At 36.2% G+C, this 22420-nt stretch overlaps 1 protein-coding gene across 1 annotated transcript in view; it reads right to left on the bottom strand.

Moving 5' to 3' along the window:
- Positions 1–11962: 11962 nt before the first annotated feature.
- HHIP (hedgehog interacting protein) overlaps positions 11963–22420 on the bottom strand; it is a 73682-nt gene continuing 63224 nt past the window's right edge. Inside the window, exons 12-13 of the mRNA XM_074821504.1 lie at positions 15377–15525; positions 11963–12856 (exon numbers count right to left, since the gene is read on the bottom strand). Coding sequence (XP_074677605.1) covers positions 12663–12856; positions 15377–15525 — 343 coding nt within the window. The 3' untranslated portion in view covers positions 11963–12662. The remainder of the gene's footprint in view (positions 12857–15376; positions 15526–22420) is intronic.

Below are 22420 nucleotides of genomic sequence, written 5' to 3'. Positions count from 1 at the left end.
CATTAAACTGGCACCACCACCCATGAAGTTAATTGAGGTGCTGACTATGACTAACTTTTCAGGATTCTCCAGGGTCTCAAGCAAGCTTTGGCAGTTGTATGTCTTATCCTGGATTGCTTTTAGAAGGAGATAAACATCTATCTCTGTATTGTTCAGGTACTTCTGAGGACGTATGCCAGCTAGAAAAATTTCTAGCCAGATTGAAAGGTACGTAGTGAGATCAGGTGCCAAGAAATTTAAGTAGTACTGGAAGTTGGGCAGACGGGACTGTTGTTTGCAATTTAGAAACATTTACGTGCCTGGGTCACACTTCGTGTAGACATCAACAGCACGTAGTTTGAAACATGCTATCTTCTTGGAAGAAAAAGTGGTCCTAAACAAAACAAAAGGAATCCAGTCCAATCTGTGTACGACAGACATTAAAAGTGAGATATTAAGAGTGTTCCATCTAGGGTAATGTTCTATACCAGTTCAATCTGCAGTCTCAACAGTCACTGCTACCTCAGTATTATGCGATGTATTTTATTTTCAGGCTAATAAAAGAAGTGAAAAATTTGCAAGACAGTAATAAATATAGAAAATATTAAAATGACAGTTTATCTGCATACTGAAAATCTGATAATTCCATAGAAGTTCCATCATGAACAAAAAGCTGTAATTAAAAATGGAAAGTAAATATGACTCTAGTAAATCACAGAGGGCCTCTTAGACACAAAGTCATCTTACTAATAAGGTATTTAAATAAGAAAGCCCAGACAATGTCAGACAACTGTATTATTTGGAATAATTTAATTTAATAATTTAATAAGCGATAAGACAAGAGGGAATGGCCTCAAGTTGTGCCAGGGAAGGTTTAGACTGGATATTAGGAAGCATTTCTTTACAGAAGGGGTTGTTGGGTGTTGGAATGGGCTGCCCAGGGAGGTGGTGGAGTCCCCATCCCTGGAGGGGTTGAAGAGTAGGGTTGACTTAGTGCTGAGGGATCTGGTGGAGTTGGGAACTGTTAATGTTGGGTTGATGGTTGAACTGGAGGATCTTCAAGGTCTTTTCCAACCTAGACAATTCTGTGATTCTGTGATTCTGTAATTTTAATAAGCTAACATGGTAATGAGTTTACTGGTTGCATCCTGTTGCCTTTATTCAAGTCTCTGGGTAACCCAGCCACTTCACTCTAATTTTTCTCTTGCATAACCATCTTAAAAACTATCTAATCTATTGTATACTTTTGCATTCCTTGTTTGCATTGATCTAGAATCAAATAACTTTGAATAAGCACACAAATGATGCATGAAGTATTGCGCATGTGTGTGTAGCTGCAGGTTTCTGGTACAGATATAATAAGCAATAGGTATATGTAGACTGTACAGTTACAAATCTTGGAAACCTCAGGGTTAGGCTGACATTAGTGCCTTGATGGCTTGCTAGGTAAGATCTAGCACAAGGCTCTTTAGGGATGAATTTCTTAAAAAAATAAAAGTGGGTTCGACCACATTTATTTGATATTACATTCATAGGTGTAAAATAGCAGTTTATAGTTTCACTTGTCCATTTCCCTTGCTCTGGATCTGCCTCCCCAATCAAGAAATTCAATAGCTATTAAAAGCTGCAGCTGTACTAACAGTCTTATGCTTTATAGGAGGAATTTTGCAGCTATTACTTTAGAACAGGCATTCCGTGCCAGTACAGATGTTGCGTCCACCTTTTTCATAAGCACTTTATCTGCGCCATGGGCATTGCATTTCTAATGTTTGCTTGAAATTGCTAAACATACTCCATAGCTGTAATTTATTTGGGCTGGTGTAGTTTAAAGAGCTGAAGGCTAGATCTGCACCTGTTCTATTCATCTGACCAGGAAAGCACTAATTCCGTGAGAGTTTGTAGAGTTTGGATCTCTTCTTTATAAATCTCCTGAACCAAATGCCACCCTTTGATTCACATATATGTTCCCCTTCCCTGAAGTAGAAATAGCTTGCATATACATCACCAAATTTCAATTTCGTAATATTGAAGGGAGAAGATGCCACTTGATCTAGTGGGGGACCGGCATACAATTCCTACATTCCCTCCCTCAGTCAGTCCATCTCTGAGTAATCAAACGTACATAGTGAAAGGTGAAACATGTAGAACTGTGTGTATAACTGGAGCAAACTCTGCTAGTATGATGACACTGGTTTCGTTGTGGAGAGATGTGACAAACACTTCTGAGTGTACTGTATTGAAAGTGACATAAAGTGAGTGAGAAGGAAAAGCAACTACTTAATGTAACCTGATTCACCTCCTGACAACACTGATATCTACTATTCTTACTAATGTAAGATGAGCAACAGTTGAAGAAGGCTGTGATACTGGCAATAGCTTAAGTAATATAATAAATGATAAATTTTAAATATTGAATGTTGAACCAGTATAAAAGCCATTCATTCAACTGTTTCAGCCCAAGATTTTGGAATTCAGACTTGAAAGACAAAAAGACTAAAAAAAAACCTTAAAAAAACCCCCAGAAACCACCCCAAACCAAGCAAACAAGAAAGCCACTGTTCAGTGAGGTTTTTAGTGAGGTTTTTCAAAACCAAAGCTATGTCCCACTTTGCCCAATTCTGCCAGAGATGTATGTCATCTGTAGACATGTCATCAAATATGACTCAAACCAACCCTTCCCCCAAAATAAATAAATGCAACCACATAGACCGAAATGATTCTTTGGCATTTTAAAGATTCTACCCTACTTACTTGTGGTGCATTTTTAATTTAGAGTTAAACCAGGGTCTGATGCCTTACTTAGTGTTTTTGTTAGAATAAAATAGAAAAAAACCCACTTGTTCCATAATCAATCTTGTTAAAAACTTGTAAATATGTAGTAAATTTAGTGCACTGGAATGGAGAAGCAGCATCTCTATAAGAAAACAAAGAACAGAAGACTTGAAGAACAGAGCTATATGTGGAAGTAAAGAGAAGGCAATCAAAGGGCAGGAGCTTATTTGAAATATGTATTTTGGGAATAGTGATTAACTACTGAAGCAAAGGTATTATTAGTAACTATATTACTAAAGTGAAATGCTCCAGAATTTGTACATTTAGGCTTTGAATTCCTTCTGAAAGTTCTGATGACTTTGACAAACCACACAAGCCTTGTTCAAGAAGCCAAGGATACCTCCGTTGATTCATCTAAAGGCAGAGCAGAATTTGGCCCTTCGGGTTTAGGATGCCATCAGAAGCTCTAGATAGAATTACAGTCTTGCTGTACACAGCTGAGTGTATATAATTCTTTAAGTAAAATGCATGTCTTATGTGTTGTAAAAGAAATGAAAGGTAGCTGTTAATTCCAAGGCTTATAAATATGTCAGTGGGTTTTCATAATGTCTTAATAAATTACAAGAACAAACTCAATGACTCATGATGTCACCAGAACTGCATGCTGCACTGTATTTATTGTAATTATGTACTATACCTCACAGAATTCTTTTACTTTCTACATGAATATGTAGGTCCCACTAAAAAATCAAAACGATCCTCAATGATTTCTATATTCATTTTTCTTTGCTATCTTTCAGCTGTTTTCTTGAGCTCTTCTGATGAAGAAAATTTTTAAGAAAATGTATTTAAAAGAACATTCCTACAAGTGCTATATTTATTCATTGAAAAGCTGAAGTAAAATACAGTTTTCAAATATCCTCAAATTTGGGTGAAGTTCAAATTTTCCTTGGATCCTAGTTCTCTGGCTGGCCACCAGCCCATATCACTAATGGTATAACTAGCTGAAAAATGGAAAAAACAATTTCATGAAAATTTCAAGATTATTTTGGCTTAGATCTGAAAGGTAGAGATAACATCAATATCGTAGTGTCAGTAATGCTTCATTCTTTAGTCTAAAAAATAAACACAGGACAGGCTAAACACTTTAAGTAAGTTAAATGTGTAAGACTAATTCAACAGCATTTCAAAACCACTAAGGTAAACTTAGTGTGTGAAGAAGCCCTTGGCTCTTTAGTGCTCCCTGTCCAAACTGGTTTTTACTCTCACAGATGTAAGCTGCAAGTGTAGTTTGCATTTAAATGTCATGATTAAATGTTCTTTTGTATCAAAAAAATATAGTGAGTTGATATATTGAGTTGGCCCTGCTCCCACATATATGCTTAGGCATTGATTTCAATGGAACAGAACTTGTTACTTAAGATGGGGAGAAATGGAAAGAATTCTACGCTGCATCCATTTTTTATGGCCCTTATTTAAGTCACTGGAAATGGTACATCTGAATTTAACATACGTTGATTTGATGACATGCTTCTCTGAAGCTATTAAATAAATGAAATAAAGAAATGACCCCCAGTGTTTCTCACATCGTTATTGAACTAATTCTCCAAGATACTTGAAAAGCCTGTACATGAAATCCCCTTGTTCAAGCCGTATGTGCGTTCATGTATTGCTTCCAATGAAACAGGTATCTTTTCAATATGGAGGCCTTAATTTTTCTCTCATTTATCCAGAAGCAAACAGGAAACCCCACTCCAAACTTCCCATTCCAAAAATAATAGCAGTGTTCAGTCACATTTTATGAAAGCATCTTAGAATTTATATAAATAAAACTAGTGTACATTTCAAAGAATATATAAAATGCTGGTGTTTTGCTTTTACTGCAAAGATCAAAGAGCTGATTAAAATTAAAATTTCATGAATTTTAAATTATGCATTCAGTCATAACAAAAATATTAAAACCAAAAAAATTTAAAGCAGCAGGTGTACCTTATATAGTAAGATAAAGTTTAATATATTTTATTAGCTTAAGGGACACAGAATAGCTATCTATCCAGAACTTCAGGCATGCATTTACATAAATATATTAAATTAAGAAAAGCAATTATACACTTAAACATCCTTTTGTCTAAAAAAATCATTAAATCCACAGATTAACAATAAATCCAACTCTATGCATTTATCACTTCCAGATACAACTGTTCCATTTCTCAGATATTACACAAATACATTTGTTAGAATTTATATGCATTATACATATATTATATATTACATAATAGTGTGTATACATACATGGTGATCAATAATATAATAATAATTTGTACTTTTTATAGCACTTTTCATTTGAAGAGCTCAAAGCGCTTTACAAGGATTGATTTCACTGATTTTCAGATGGAAAGTGGAGGCACAAAAAATGCAATTATTTCAGGTTATATAGAATTTGTGACAGACAGTAACTGAATTCTCTTGTTGTGAACTTCAGCCATGCCATCTCCCTAAAAAGAAATACACATATAGCATATGTAGTCTACATAGGTAGACTTGCAAAGACTTGTAAGGTCTCAAACCAAGAAAGCACTTAATTATATTAATAAAGTTAAGCACATGACTTCAGTGAGACTCATATGCTTAAAATTACTTGTGTGCTCCAGTGCTCTGCTAGATTGGTGCCTGTATATGCTTAGTAGTATAATACAGTTTATAGAAGATACTTAAACATAGTTTGAATGATATTTTCTAAGCTATTTTCCCACATTTCAAATGTACATACAGTACCTGACAGCTACTATAAAACTAATTGAACAGAGGAATATCACAACAGTAATGTTCTCAAGTGACAGAAATTTGTTATTTCCTTTTCCTTTTCTGCTTGGCTCCCATTACAATCTAATTGTTCTCCAAAGGGAATTGAAGTTTTAATTCTGCAGTATATTTTCTGGGGGACAGTGAATAGCATTTCTGGAAAATTCACAGGGTAGGGTTACTGCTCCTGGTATTAATGGAGATCACTACAAGATACATCAGGTGACTTAATACCAGATGGTTTCTGGTCTCAGTATATCTTGATATGAATTAAATTTATTTTGCACATCAGTTTTGGCTCTGCCTAGAACATTTTCCTTGTGGCTACTCCTAGGAACATTCAGAAAATGGGATTTGTTTGTTACTGCCTTGTGATGCAACCCACCTTTTCATCCTACAGCAAAATGCATCCTACATTAACTCTCCCCCCACCCCAAACAGCCACCTCTCTCTGCCTTCTTCACACTCAAGAATATTGTGAACATGGCCACTGCATATATTCACATGCTTTAGCTAGTGCCTTCTTTTTGAAATTCCCTGGGAATTTAAGCAACTTTTCATGTAAGTATTTTTTCACTTTTGTTTTCATTGCAAAAAGAAAATAAATGGGAAAATCTGATAGACTGTAAAAGGAAGTTAACTATATGATACATAGGATCCTATTGATCACTTATAACAGATGGGAAGTTGTTTTTCATCAGTAGAAATAAAACTATTCTCCAACAATGCAGCTTGCTGTTTGTGCACATTCTTAGCAACAATTTCTGACATTTTTGGTTATGGAAGCCAGTGTGTGTACACTAGACAATAGGTAAAGACACACATTAAATGTATATAACACAGAATATTTTTTCTTTTTTGGGAATTCCTATAGCATGAAATGATCACTAGAATGATATATTTTTGGTATGGAGAGCTCTGGTGAGCAAGTCTGTCACTTGGCTTTCAAATCAAACTGTACAGCGTAATGTGAAGGAAAATCTCCTATGGAAGCCCATGGGAGTTTTCTTCGGGTTATGGGACAACATGATAATCCTTTGCTAATATATAGACCAAATTAGAAATTATTAATAAATGATGAGTGAACTGAAGGAAAAAAGGTTGATGTGTCAGTGGAACCACTTGTACAGTGCTCTAAAATAGTAATGTTCCTCTTTTCCCAGATAAGGCATTAGTAATACTGTCTGATTAGTCAGTCTGCCCAGTGTAAGTCTATGCAGAATTAATTGCTGTGCTAAGATTGTTTGGATGTTGTGCGTTTTACAGCATGATAAATTCTGTGTGCAGAATTGTAATTGAAATCGGTGAGTACAAAGGCAAACGGCTGCCCCTTTACCTAGCACATGTCTATAAAGTGCCTGCTCATGTCCCACCCCAGCATCGCTTACAGCCCTGAGGAGTCTCATCGCTTTCAGTCTTACTAGTCTTATCAGTAAGGGTGACAACAACCTTTTTGGATTAGGATATAGTCTTGATTGAAATATTATACCATTCCTATTAAGTACAGGAAGAAAGGTTTGAAAATGCAGCTAACGCTGCTGAATTCTGCTTTTGTAATACTGGACTCAAAACAGTTGAGGGAACTTTTCCGTGGATATTTGGGAGCATCTGTGGGGGGCAACTCTGGGCCCTGTCTTACTATGGCTATTTCATAAATGGGGCTACTGACTTGGTATTTTAATGACTTTCCTGCTTAGTGGCATATGCTTAAATATTTGAAATAAGCATATATGTGTGAAAAAGAAAACATCTAATTGCTCAACATTTATAAAGAAGTTTCAAGAAGTCTGGCAGATTTAATAGACCCCTTGTGTAACTGTTGGCCACACCTATAAGGAAACCCAAGAGGACTGGATATGCTCCGTACAGCTTTATGCAGGGCCGAATCTGCAGGCTTATTCCAGAAAACCTTAGTGTGTCTAATGACCGCAGATGCAGACACAGAGAGGTCATGTGTGCACTGATGTCTGAAGTTAAGATCTTCTGCCAGCTAAGTGGATATCTTTTAAGGACTTAATCCTATAACTAATGAAGCCAATAGGAGATTTTCAGTTGACATCAATGGACTTTGAGTCAGGCCCTCAAAGATTAAAGTAATCCTGTACTAAGCTTTCAGGCGGCTTCTGCTGTTTCACACCTACATCTTAAAAAGTACACGTGTCTTATTTCACTGAATTACTCTGCTGTTGAAAACAATGAACATTTTAGCAAAATGGTCTTAGCTTTTTTCAATGTTTCTACAACATTTTGCCCTGAAACTACTTGTGGAAATATTTACCATTTTTTTGTAGCCAGAACCCAGATTATTTGGTACCTATTTTCTGCAAATTTGGATTAGAATAAATTTAAAGGGCTGGTTGCCTTTTTGGTGAGATTCTTGGTTAATTTTTTTTTAAATGACAGAAATAAAATATTGGCCAATTTTTAATATTGCAAAATGGGAAAAATTAGTTTTTATTTGCTTCATGACTCCCTTCCATTTTTTCTGAGACAAAGACCACCTTTTAAGTTAGACAGAAGATCAAAATGGTATCACTCCTAATTAACCTGATACACAGTTAAAATAAAGGATAGTAAATTAAAATGCATGAATGGCTTTTAAAGGATTTGCATAATTAAGGAAAAATAAGCAGAGCAGGATGTCCTCGTAGTTGTTTTTTCCATGTAGACCCAATCTTACAAATGCCTATTTCATGGATGCAAGTAGAATTACATGTATGAATATTTATTTTCACCTTAATGGGACTTTACACCTGTGAAAAATTGTTTTCAGCATCTCCATTTTGCATATTTGTACATGGAAAGGTCCTTGTTTCTAACCTCAAATTAGAGAATGTGTACACTGAAAAGCAACATTTAATCATCCCAGGAATATTATTCTGCTTTTTACTTGAGGCATCTGATTATTGGATTGAAATCGGTAACTTTCTGATAAGCATAGTGACTGTACAGTGACCAAGTGCTTTCTCCCCTCCTTCAGCTTCAGTCTATCTGTGGCTGAGCTTCACAGCCTGAGGCTGAGCTGCCTGAGGCTGATACTTCTGAACTGTAAATGTCCAGCTAAGATACAGTATTAAAAGTCACTATAAAATAACCAAGTTCTGTGGGATGATCAAAAGATAAAAACCTCAGCCTGCTGGGAAGCCTCTCTGATGCACTGAAAACTGAAACTCTCTATTAGGCCCTTTCAAAAATAATAAGCATCACCTGCAGCAACCAAGGATTATTTGCTGTGGTTCTAGAAAGGAAGGAGCTGCAAAGCCAAAATGTGAAGTGAATGAAAGGAGGAGATAAACAGAGGTTTTGATATAGAGTTTATACTCTTATTTATACCTAACTTACACTTTGTTTGCATGACATAGAATAACCTGTGGGGATTTAAAGGTACAAAACATTTGTGTTTGTGTCCCTGACTGTTAACAGAAGAAATGTATTTCTGTGGGGGGGGAGGTTGAGTTAATATTTCTTATTGGATGCATTAGAAAAATTAGTTTACTGCTTTTCTGAAATGGAGTGAAACAATTTGGAGCTGATTTTACATAATATCTTTTTGTCTCCCTACTTATCTATGGAGTAAAGACGTTTCTCCTTATATTCCAATAATATGCCTTCTTTCTGATCAGTGGCATTTAAAAAGAGAAACATGAAGGTTTTCTGTCCCAGAATACTAAGACAAGGGTTGAAAACTAGCAGACATCAGGAATAGAGTTATGTTTCTTGCAACAGGTATGTTTGTTCTCTTTTAACAGTAGAAAGCCTCAAAGTATGCTTGAAATGTACAATGCGTTGGGAACAGAGAGGCGGTATCTCTGAATAAAGGAAGAAATGAATGGCATAAAAGATTAGGAGAGAGAGAGACAGAGACAGAGACAACTTGAACACATACATAAAATCCCTTCTGGAGGCCCTTATCTAATTGCCTCATTTATCTAGTTTCATTTATAAGCTCAGTTTTATTCTGGGACACTCTCGGAGGTTGTGTGAGAATGGCTGCAGAATGACCTAACTGGCAACAGGCTTTCTACAGACCCTTTTTTTTTTTTTTTTTTTTTTTTGTATGCCAATTCTCAGGGCAATTACTGCAGTTGCCCTTTTTATATTAGCATCTTGGGTGGCTAGGCCTGGGGTTTACTCACTCTTTTTAATAGTATAATTTCTTTTGATAAATAAGCAGCTAGGATTTTTTGTGTCTTTTTTTGAGAATACTTCTTTTCCACTGGGACTTCCTATGTACCCATGTGGGCTTAATGCAGATGCTTGCTTTCACATGATATAAAAGATAATTTAAAAATGAAGCAAAACACTTTCCACAAACTATCTCCCCTCCCCCTCTAATCTTCACTTAGATTACTTCTTAGTTTTGAAGTTTTGATGGAATGATTCAAACAGAATTTTTTTTAAATAAAATAAACTGAAGTATTGTTTAAATTTTAAAAACAATTTTCTGGGTGCAGCACAGCCGATGTGAGTGTTTTGCCATTGATTTGAATGAGGCCTGGATTTAATTCTTAGCTTTTACTGGAGTTTTATTTTCTGATTTAATTAGAAAACAAAATTGTCTTTGTTATTAAGATCAAAACTCTAAGATCATTGTTATCCCTTCTCTACATGACTATGGCATATATATTACTGGAGTTATTCAATTTAGGTACGATCTGTGGTATTTTTTAAGTCTCCAGGAACTAAGCAGTGAGAAAAGAACTATCGCATCTTCCCAGCTAGATGTTGAAAATAATGTGTCACAATGGAGTTAAAGTTGGGTTTATTTTAAAATATATTTAATTAAAGAAAATGTTAAAGATGTTATCTCTGTCAAATATTTAAATGTTGTTAAAATACTTCAGTGACTTTCTTGCTTTACCGATTATGAAGAGTGTAATAAAACCGTGCTATTTGACAGATTTAGACAGCTGGCTCATTCATGAGAAGTTCACATTTTTGTCACCCACGTTGAATAAGGAAAGATTAGATGCTAAGGTCAATTTACAAAAATGGTTGTCAGGACATTTTTTAATTGTAAAACTTTTTGTGATGGAATTCAGGGAAAAGACTAAAGGCAGAAAGCAGCGGAGACAAAGAGCTGCTATTAACCTACAGATGCTACCGCAGGGTTCATTTTAAGATTGGTCACACTGCTTAGCCAATGAAGTGTTCGTGTGACTATAAGGGACCACCCTTTTCTGGGGTGAGAGGGCAATTTGGTCTTCATGCTCATTTAATCCCAAGACGTCTTTCAATGGACTGTCAGTGGAATCTACATTGTGCAAAATTATGCATGCACTTTTTAATGCAGACCATTGTTCGCTGAGCACTTAACCAAGATTTCTCAACCAATTTCCATTTGGCATGAGGTCACTCGAAACCCAGGCAAACATATATGGACGGCAAATGTAATTTTCTGTTCCTCTGAGCTGGAATGCATAGGACAGAGAAATGCAAGAATCAATCATGCTGCACTTTCAGGTTTAATGCTTACTAAATGAAGACTGACAACTTTCTATAAAGGAAAATTCGTTGCATGTCACTGCCCTGGAGAGGTAATTTTGCTACTGGAGTGTAATATGGCTAAAGTCTTTTAGATCTTACTGCCTAAAGTGTTGTAAATCATTGATGCATGAGCAGCTGCTTATAAGAACCATAGGATGTACACACTGTGGCTACTCTGCTTTCTTTTCATAGGCAAGATTTTATAAAAGCCAGGTAGTGCAAAGGAAATCTGATAGTAAGTAGTGAGCAAAGAAACTGCCTGTAATGCCCTAGAGCTGGAGATAAGAGGGCACCAGTTCTGGAGATGTATCTAATTAGACTATTAATACTTTAGAAAATCTGACTATAGCATGTACACCATATTTATTGATACATTTACAAAGATTCAATTTTATGTTAGCTCTTCAAGAAACATTTACATTTAGAACCGCATTTGGCAAGAATCTTTATACGTTTTGTACAAGTGACATCTTACACAGCCAACATGTGCTCATGCGAGCTCTCATCCAGGGACGTTCCGTTCAGTGTGAAACCGGCAGCAGTCTACTTGTGTATAATCTGGCCTGTCCTGTTACAGTGAAAATCACTTTTTGAACACTTTTAACATATGCTGGAATTTTATTATGATTGGTTGGTGGTTGTTTTTTTCATCCGTCGTAAATGAATACAAGTTGGCACAAGGATACATTTCTAGATTAGATCCACAACACATTAAAGAGTGTGTTTGCTCTCTCTTTCCCCGTCTTTCCAATTAAGTTGGTGAAAAATGTAACTTTAGTATTTTACAGGACATGGTAAAGCTGTCTCATCTAGGTGATGTCTATATTATAAAAATAAAATAAAATAATATAAATATGTAACATGAACCCAGTGCCCATCGTTAAATAAAATATATGATAAAAAGCAGACCTTCTAGGATGACTGGTTTTGAAATATGCGAATATAATTTAATTATTACACACTTGAAACAGTCTTGATATTAAGCTGCGATAACCAGATTTTTGCATCTATGCTAGATAAAGAAATGCGTAACATTCTGTAATAGAGTTACATTGATGAAGGTGAAGGTTACAGTCTTACAATGAATTGCCTAGATAGGAATGCATTAAGGAGTTTTGAAATATTTTCTCATGATGTAGTTCAGTTCACCTTAGAAACTGTTACAACTGGATTTTATTAAATCCAGCAGTTTATACAGCGATGTTTGAAAACTGCTCTCTTATTGCTATAATCAGATAGGTACAGACACATTTCTGGGATGTCAAAGAATCCATTAAGACATCACGAAAGTCCTTTGATGAAAATCTGGTTTACAGTGGAATTACTTTGTAAACTATTTCTCATGAAGAAATAAATATAAAAAAAAAATTCCACTAGCTGTAAAACCGTAGTTGTGATAGTGCGTGCATGTGTATGTGTGCACGTATTGGGTACGTCTGTGGAGACGTACAGAAATATTTACACACATACAAAGAATCTATCTGCACATTTGTGGATATTATACTTAAATTAATAAAGTAAATCAAATCACCGGTATTTGTTGCAGGATAACAGTCTTTTAAAAATGACAGGATTCAAAACAAATGCCCGTTGAAAGTGTAGTTTCCAAATAGTCCCAGAAACTATACAATATAGCTGGTTAGATCCAGCAAATAGGATGTCATGTCTAGGATCTGATCAAGAATACCTGCCCTTGTCACTCTTCGGATGTTTCTATCCACTTGTTCACACTGGGGCCCAAGATAGCCTTTTTTACATAAGCATTTATTAGGCCTTACACAGACACCTCCATGTCGACAGGCTGGGTCACATTTTGCTGTGGGTGAAAAAACAGCGATTTGCTAATTTGTTTAGAACATCACAAACCGAAAAGATAAAGTACACATTCATTAAGAGCTTTTCTAAACTTACAATGATAAAGCACATAATTAAAAACAAATAGAAAGGGTGAAATATTGGAAGTTTTGAAGCCGTATTTTTTAAAGTTTTAAAATATTAGGGGGATGAAGAAATTTTGTGCGTCTGAGAGGACGTCACCCACGATAGGCTGTGAAACTCAAATAGCAGATTTTTGAAAATGTCCAATTCCCTTATTCATGCTTGATTTTGGAGTGCACAGAAGACCCATCTCAAAAGACTTTAGGCTCCAAATGTCTTATCGTTTGAAAACAAGACATACAGCACACCTAGATCTTTAAACAGCGGTGGTCTACCTCATCCCATTTCTTATGCTGGCAACCCAAAAAATTCTTGAAGTTGGTGAGACATTTTAGCACCTGGCCATCTCCAAGCTATCAAGTACTGAACTTCAGGGAAACTCCTTTGTACATGCAGAGTTCTGCACTACATGCTTTCCTTAGCAGAGCAGGCTACAATTGCCCACAGAGATGCACTCCTTTGGCTCTTGAATCACTTATGCTTGGGACAAAATTGAATTCCCTTTAGAAAAAAAAGAACCGGAGTATTTTTTTGACAGCTGTTATCAGTTAAGTGTCGAAGTTTTCCCCTCTCTCTTTAGCAGGTGCCTGATGCTTTACCTATGGAGTTCTAGGCTAATCAGCTTCCTTAAGTTTTTAAAATATAAATGCTATTTTAAATTGCAGCCAGTGTTAGCAAAACTAACAATCAATAACTTTAGTTGTGGAAGTATTTTCTTCTGGGGCAGAGTCACAGCACTGTGATAAAAGTAATATATCTTTCTTTTTGCAGACATTTTGCTGTTTAATGTTATCTATTACAATAAAGCTATAATATTGCTTTACAGAGATTTATAATACACTAGATAAAACCAGTTTTTTTGATTATTCATGAGTTTCTTAATTACAGTAAGAGGGAACTAGTGCCTTGTAAGGTAATTTTTCTTATTTAAATTATAATAGTATCTTGAGGTCCAACCTAGAACCTCTCTGTTAAGTCCTGTGCAGGATACAGGAACGAAAGATCCTTAGTCTACATATTTTCTGCAGCTTTCTTGTACACTGCGTCTATCAAATTATCTATCATAGAGCTGTGAGTTTTTAAACAAAAGAGATTATTCAAGACCTATTTATGTTCACACTGGAGACATTTTTTACTTTAAATTCCACTTGGACAAGGGCTGTAGAACCAGCCTCATTCTCTAAATGTAGGAAATCTCTGACTGACAAGTGAGGACAATTGAGGCTGGGCTATTTGGCCAGATTACCTCATCCATTTCTCCAACCTGCTTTTGTTGCAGAGCTCTATGATGGTCAGCTCATGGATCTTGCCAGACATCATTAGTGATTTCATTCATTTCATTTCATTCCAAACGAAGTGACTCCTGCTCATCACTAAAAACCCCTCCAGGCTATAAGGACCTCGTAGCCTTCCTGAGTGCCCTTCCAACCTGGATTATCTCAGGTCCATCGTGTGATCCTTGCTTTGTCTTACACTGTGATTCTTTTCCTCTTCTGAGTTGTACTGCCATTACATTAACCTTATCTCTTTGTATAGGCATCTGGTCAAACTCGCTGAGCAAATAAGCTCAGTCAGAAGACGGTGCTGATGCACTATTAGCACCTCCTGGTACCCTGGTACCCTGGCTTGCTCTGGAAGATCTGCATAGGCCAGAGCTGTACAGCTCAGACATAACCAGAGCCTCTGTGAGACAGTGACAGCACAGCTGTGGCACTCCAGGTTCACTCATCTCACTCCTTTGGTGGCATACGCAACATCTAGTTTGATCACAGTCACTTTTTCAGGTGACTTTTAAAAGATACGCTACTGCCACAAGATAGGACTTAATAAAAAATGGGTTACAATAATGTTCTGATTATTAGCTGCTTTGTAATACGTTGTACATAGAATTCTCTTTAACAAACTGGAGCCATTTTCTTTTGTGGGATCAAAAGTAAGAATGTACCAAAACTAAAGTATTTGCATTAAATTAGCGAAGTGCAAAATAAGCAATAGTGACCTGCAGGTCTGATTTATCATCTTTCCTGACAAGATACTTTGATTTGGCACTGACAATGATAACGCTGCAGGTGGAAGCTGAATGTTCAAACACTGAACATGTATTAATTGCCTTTCCTTTCATTTTACAAGTTTGGTGAAAATATAAGAATACTGTTGTCTGTCATATTTATGCTATTAATTGCATTCTGTAATGGTTCATATTGCATTAGATATTTTAACTGTTGCACTCTTCTAAAGACTTATTGTTCTCCTACAATTCATGAGATCAGTATTTCTTTAATGTTGTCTTAGAACTGATGGTCAATAACATATATTGAAAATTTCTCTCAGCAGATAATTAAAAGCAAATTATGACATGTCACTGCTTTTTCACTTGTTGCTATGACTGTATACAAACCAGTTCTGCAGAACTCTCCTTCCCAGCCTTGATTACAGCAGCATTTTCCTGTGGGAGTGCAGTGCCCGTTCCGACAATGCCTTGAGCATTCAGATGTCAGTATCTGTGCAGACTGAGCTGTTCTTTTGCATTCTTCAGGGACTAAAGGCCTGAATAAAAATATACAAAGCAAGCAGATACTTAAAAGTCGGGGTCAAGGAGAAAAACTTTGTTTTTTATTAAAGGCCTGATTCTCTTTTATGGTATTATTAATGAGAGAAATCTGTGTTCTAAGGGGATTGCTTTTTTTCTCAAAAATACCAATAAACATAGAGATGATGTGTTACATTACAGAAAAATACAATGTGATTTGCTATTCTTTCACATAACTGCCTTCAGACATCTTCTACAAGATTAAACAATAGTACTTGAGAATTCTTGAAGCCTGAACCTGGCAAAACCAGCTTGCTGAAGAGTGTATATACCACAGGCAGCATATATCTCTAGATAACATAATTATTAGACGTGCTAAATTCTACTGATTGTATGGCTTTTTTTCAGAGAGTGCAAATAGTCATATAGTTCAGACCAGAATCTGATGGTGTCGTCTTGCTTTTCTAGCTGATTTGTATTTCCGATTGTATGCTGAGTAATCTGAACAGCTAGTTTTATGTCACACGTTATGACCTGCATAATAATTTTGTGCAAGTATTATCTCTGTCTATGAATTTGGTTTGACATTGCAGATTCTTATTTGCATATTTTCATGAAATTATATTTGGATTATGCATTCTGTATGCTTATTTAAGCATCTGAACATCAGGAGAGCCTTTTTCACTATGAGGGTGACCAAGAACTGGCACAGGTTGCCCAGAGAGGTTGTGAAGTCTCTATCCTTGGAGATATTCAGAAGTTGTCTGGACATGGTCCTGGGCAACAGGCTGTAGGTGGCCCTGCTTGAGTTGTACTAGATGATCTCCAGAGGTCCCTTCCTGCCTCAGCCATTCTGTGGGTTTCTGTGAAATGTATGCATAAAGGATATTCTAGTTCAGCTGACTTAAAATATTTCTGATACCGTTTTTTTGTTGTGCTTCTTGGTGTCAAGTCTTACACAGTGCAATTTTTTTCTGTCAGTCTCTACAAAATATTTTGGATGTCCAGTAGCCTTTTTTTATTTACAAAAGCACAGCATTATCTTAACAAAGAAGGAACGGCAGTGTTCCTTCTATAGTGTTAAGTGTGTAAAACGCTTAGGTGTTTTCACTTAAAAGGTCCCTAACTGTTGATACGACTTCCAATGCTTTTTCAGATCTTTATTGTTTTGTTTTGTTTTGTTTTTTTTTTAATTTAACTGTATGTCATCATACTGACCACTTATTTTATTTGCTGTCTGATGGTTGGACTGGATGATCTTCAAGGTCTTTTCCAACCTAGACAATTCTGTGATTCTGTGAGTTCACCAGCTAGAGACTGATAGGATCATCACAAGGCTACAGGTTCCCAGTAGAGGTACCATGTTTTGTCTCTGCTGTGGGTTTGATTGCACAGGAATGGGTTTAGAAAAGAATGTCAGGATCTCCCAAGAGATCTAAACAAGTAATTGAATGGGAGCATCGTGGCAAATTAAGTTAATTAGTAACAAATACAGAATGATTCATTCTCAAGGAAATTGAACTACTGCCATACATTCCTTAGCTTGAAATCTGCAGGACAAAGATCCTAATAGTTTTGTGGAGAGCTCAGAGAAACCTTGGCTAAGTGTCCAGCTAGAATCCAAACAAACCAAAACAAATTCCTGTGAGATAGAATAGAAAATAACATTATTCATTATACTGACATCAGTGTTAAACCCCCAGTTATATACAAATAGCTGGAATAGCAACTTGTGTATTGATTACCCTGTCAAATATTAAAATCCTAGATTGATCCTTCTGTGTGGAGAAAAGGATGGTCTTTGGAGTCTGAGAAAGAAGGGGTGTGATGGAGGTGCAGAAAATAGTGACAGAAAAAAAGAGGAGGAAGATTGGGCATTCTTGTTTATCTCCAATTTCAAGATCAGAAGAAATATCAAGGGAAAAATAAAGAAAATAAAATTAACTAGTTGAACTCATGGCTTCTAAGATATCATTGAAGCCCATGTTCTAGTAGGATTTTAGAAAGTTATTTCTATGCACAATGAAGCCATTCAGAGTAATATTAGATAGGGTAAAAATAATTTTTAAGAAAAATAAGCACTCATACCTAATGTCATAGAAGTCCCTCACTGGCTGACTGGGCTTACATTTCCCCCTTGTTTTGGCATACGGCTTGTTAATGGTACATTACAGAGTTTCTTGCATTTTTCTTTGAAACAGAGTAATAGAGTACAGGCTCACTGGTTTGTTTCACCGTAGCACTTTCTCTGCTTAGTCTTAATTGCTACCATGATTATTTAAACATCCATACAGAAGAACTGGTTCCCCAAAGATGTTAAGGACAGAAAGAATGTGTAGATGCATCTTTAGTGTAGCACCAAGTTCTGATTTCAAAAGCATTTCTGAGAACCAAACTTAAGGTCCTGTATTATTTAAGGGCTTTGAAACTTGTTTTGACACCTTTCGTGCAGCATATTTGAAACCCTTTCAGGTTTTGTGTTTACATATTTCCACGGCTGTCTTTTAAATATAATGCATTATTGTTTTTGACCTGTAAGGAATTCCAGTTCTGTAGGAATGAGTGCATTTCATATGATCTGGTTAAGAAAGTTCCTACACTTAAAAATTATATGTGAGATTCACAGGCAATGCTGTTTTGGAAACAGTTCTACAAAATTATAGGGTTTTCAGTGGAGACTTGTTCAGATTTAAAGTAAAAAGATCTGTCTTCTAATTTCTACCTCTGGAAAAAAAGAAAAAGTCTAAATTGGAGTTGATTTCTTTATAGCCAGCTGCATAGGAGACAACATTCTTTCTTCATCTGTCTCTGTTAAAGCCCATTTCTTTCAAGTTACTTTAAATGGGAGTCTTTTTCTTGCTCAAACACAAGTACTGTGTTTAGCAGGAAGCATAACCTCAGGCTCCTGGAGCATCTCTTGGAAAAGAGGTCCAGTGGCATATCTTTAGCAGAGAATGACCTCATAAGTCACAGAGATATTTTATTTGTGACAATAATGACTTATTTTATGAATAGGTGTAAAGTATTTATCTATGATAGTGCTAGAATATGTGGTTCTTTTTTAATTTGTATTTAATTAGGGAGGCAGAAATCATACTTTTTTGCGTCCAGCCAAGCATGGCTGGTCACTTTTATGATTTAAAGTTTTCTAGTGCTCTTGGTACTTGTGAATATAACCTTGCCTTTTATTCTACCATCAATCAATAACTTGCACTCATCAGCCTTGGATAATATTTATTAATGGTGGGGTGGAGTAGAAACAAAGATGGAAAATATTCTGGTTGGCAGAGTGCCTTAGGAGAAGAGGAATACAAATGCAGCTGCAGCAGAATCCTTCTTGTGTGTGAGAAGAATTACTGGTTTTCCTTAGCTGTACTATGGGAAAAGCCATACTTCTTTCTCAGGATTGGAATGCCATTATGGTACCAAAACGTATCAAGAGAAAGTCTCCGCCCCACAATACTTACATTTTGCATTCTTAAGGCTTTAAAGAGGTGGAAATTTTCAGGCTCAGCATAAGTTGAACTGAATATGACAGAGATAACATAAGTCTTGAAACTGACTGTTGGGACTTGATCTTTCCAGCACTTAGACAAGTCTATGATTTTGTTTATATAACTAGTGCTTCGCTGCGTCTCTTGACGTGGAAGATGGAGGGGAGTAGATGGAGCCATACTGTGGGCTGGAGAGAATTCTTTTCCTTGTCTCCCTCAATCTATAAAGCTCTAAAGGGTACAGCTTGATTACTCTTACAGTAAGCACTATCTGGTCCGCAGAAAGTCAGCCAAAAATGTAGCTGATAATGACTATTTATATGGTCTGTACAATTCTAGTTATCTTAAAGAGCTGTTCATATATACAGTACAGTACAGTATATCTTGCTTGTTAAAACATGCTTTCATGAAACTGTATAACAACTCTAAATGTATGGAACATGGAGGAAAACTTGTACTGGGGGCTGGGGCCCTCGCTGGGTGCCTTCTCTGACGTGTGCAGCACACTGGGAATTCTTGACTGTACAATGTGTAAAATAATTTTTACTGCATTACTGTAGCTAGTATAAGAAAGTAGCCTCTACTGTCAGTTTCGTGGCATATAAAAGTCTAACATGCTTTAATAGATTAAAACTCATCCTGGAACTGCTTAGGATTTCATGCTTTCTTTAGCGCATCTCTTCACAGTTCCACTAAATGCACAGAGTGATTTAGTTACTATATGCACTACCCTGTAACTCAGATATACATAAATCAATGCAAATGGAGGGTCAAATTCAGCAGTAATACAATGGTACTGAACAGAAAACAATTCCTCCATCGTGCCTTTGACACAATATCAAAAATCTTTACTTTCCCACTAAAGTGAGAAAAAACCCAGACAAAGTTCCTGGACGTTCAAATTCGAACGAGAGACACTGCTGTAGATTGTGGTACAAAATACACGGAAAGAATGTTATGCTTCAATTAACTGCACACAAGATATTAGGTCTTAGAATGATGCTTAAGTATATCACCAAAATTTGTGCATTAGTTGTTTGGGTTTTTTCCTTTATAAGGGAAAATGTCAAGAAAAAATAATTTTGTTTCACTGCTTGTCACAGACTAAATTTACTACTTGTCATAGAATAAATATAGCATCTCTTCAGGTACAGCTTCTAAAATTAAAAAGTATACCTTTAGTCCTGGGAGAGATGCCAAAAGCTCGTTACTTGTCTCCAGATTTACTACATGGGAATAATGTGGAAAAAACTCACGGCTTTTAAGATTTAAACTCAGCAGCATATCAAATTTATTCTTATATGGTATACTTGTTCATGACCTCTAGTCTTAAGAAATTCTGTCATGTTTGAAAACTAGTCCCTAGTGAAGCCTGTATCAATGTTAATAGCTACGAGGTCAATGCAACTGCTAAACAGTTTGTATTACTGTCAGGGTGGTCATGAAAACAACACCTGCTGCATGAGCACTTGGCAGCTGGGTCAACAGGCACTGTGGGAATTTATCAATTTAGGGGGCCACTTGCATAACACTTTGACTGATGAATTGGGAAAGACTGGCTTACTGGGCTAAAGCTGCTCTATTATGTATGACTTTCTTTAGGATGGCAGAGGCTTCCTGCAGGCTCCAGAAAATAAGCAAAAGATAAACTGAGCTGTTTTTTCCTTATAAAGCAATAGAAAGTGAGAACTCCTTAATAGCCAATGCTAGAAAGACTGAAAAAAAAAGGGGAAAAAAAATCCCAAACCAAAACTAAAACTTTTACAGTCAGTGAGCTGTGATGTGATTGAAAAAAATCCTTAGGTTTTTCCATCGTGGTTACAAAGGAGTTTTTGTGAAGTACTTCTGTAAAGTGAAACTCTCTAGACTGGTATTCACAAAAAGCTCTAATTTCTCTTTAGTGTCTCTTATGGGAATAGTAACTGCATGTGGGTAGGTAAATGAGATAAGAATTTTGCATGCTCCGGCTAAACTAAACATAATTAGACATTAATTCTGGCTTTCCATTCCCTCAAATGACTTAAGGGATAGTAACTTTCTGAACAGAAAGAAATCATATGGCCCACCTGGGTTGGTGAGAGCATTCACCAACAAAATTGGCTCATTCTACAGAGAATTTCCAGTAGTAGCTTCAGAGTATATCTATAACCCATCAGAACTGAGTATCTTGATGCAGATTAGTCTAATACTGTATGTTTCTGAGTTACCATTTCCATAGTAATTAAAGTCTTCAAGAGGGCTACGCTATCATAAATGCTATTCTTCTATTATACCATCAAACACTCTTGACTCATACTAAAAAATAAAATCACCAATTTTTTTGTAAAGAGCTGGAACAATGTCAAAATGAGGTATGACCTAGATATCATCCCTTAGTGTATGAAATCAGTCTGTTCGGAAATACTCTTCGATAGCGGAAATCCCAGAAGGTGATGATGGAAAGGATGATAAGTGGAATTACATACACTGGAGGGGCATGAGAAAGGAGTGGATGGTTTGCATCAAGTTCAAGTTTCAATCCAATGGAAAGCAGCTATTCTGGCTGTTGATACGAAACATATTGAAATCGAGACCTATAAGGTGTTATAAGGAGAGGAAGAGGAAATCTTCTTATGTGTGCAAGGACACTTACCTAAGCTCTGCACTCTTTTGTAAAAATCACCTGCTGGCTGCAGTGAGCCATCCTGGTCAAAAGAATTATTCATACCTTTGGAGTCACTGTGTTGACAGTGGCAAACAAAACTTGGCAGGGGATACAGCACTGTGTGACTGCCCTATCAACTTTTCTGGGTTTGACCACATCTTTTAAATGGAAATCTTTTGCATTGTCCGTCAGTTTGAGTACTCTTCCCTGAGTCCCTTTCATTTTATCTATAATTTGCTAAGAGATAAAACCAATCATAATATAAGTATCCTGAGAGAAGACTTACAAAGCCACATTATGGCTGTTCTGTCACCTTCCAAAGTTTATTTTCTTATTTCTTGGTCTGTCCCTGTCTACGGTTTTCAAAGAACAGCTGGTAATAATGTTTAAATTACAGCTGATATGAACCTATCTTTCTTATTTAAATATGTAGTTTTAATACTGTCCACAGCTGATTTTCTCCATTCATCATGCTAGAAAATGACTACTTTTTCTTTTCTAATAGGTTTGTCTCATATTTTCTCTGTCATTGACTAATCAGAATATTTGGACCTATACACATTTTCTATATCACTGTTTAGCTGGTTATTTTTCCCATGCATTCATCAATGTTTTTGTGACTGATATGAGTATGTATTTGTAGAAACAGAAAGCAAGACAGAAAAATTATAAAACAGAAAGTAGAAAAATAGGAAATAGAAAGTTTTTCTATTTTGGTCACAAAGACAGTTTATAAAATGCTGGTATTTGCACTAATCTTCAGGACATCTGACT

Source organism: Strix aluco, chromosome 4 (genome assembly GCF_031877795.1).
Source record: "Strix aluco isolate bStrAlu1 chromosome 4, bStrAlu1.hap1, whole genome shotgun sequence".
NCBI classification, from domain to species: Eukaryota; Metazoa; Chordata; class Aves; order Strigiformes; family Strigidae; genus Strix; species Strix aluco.
The sequence above is the reverse complement of the archived record's forward strand: the minus strand, read 5'-3'. Positions and strand labels throughout refer to the sequence as shown.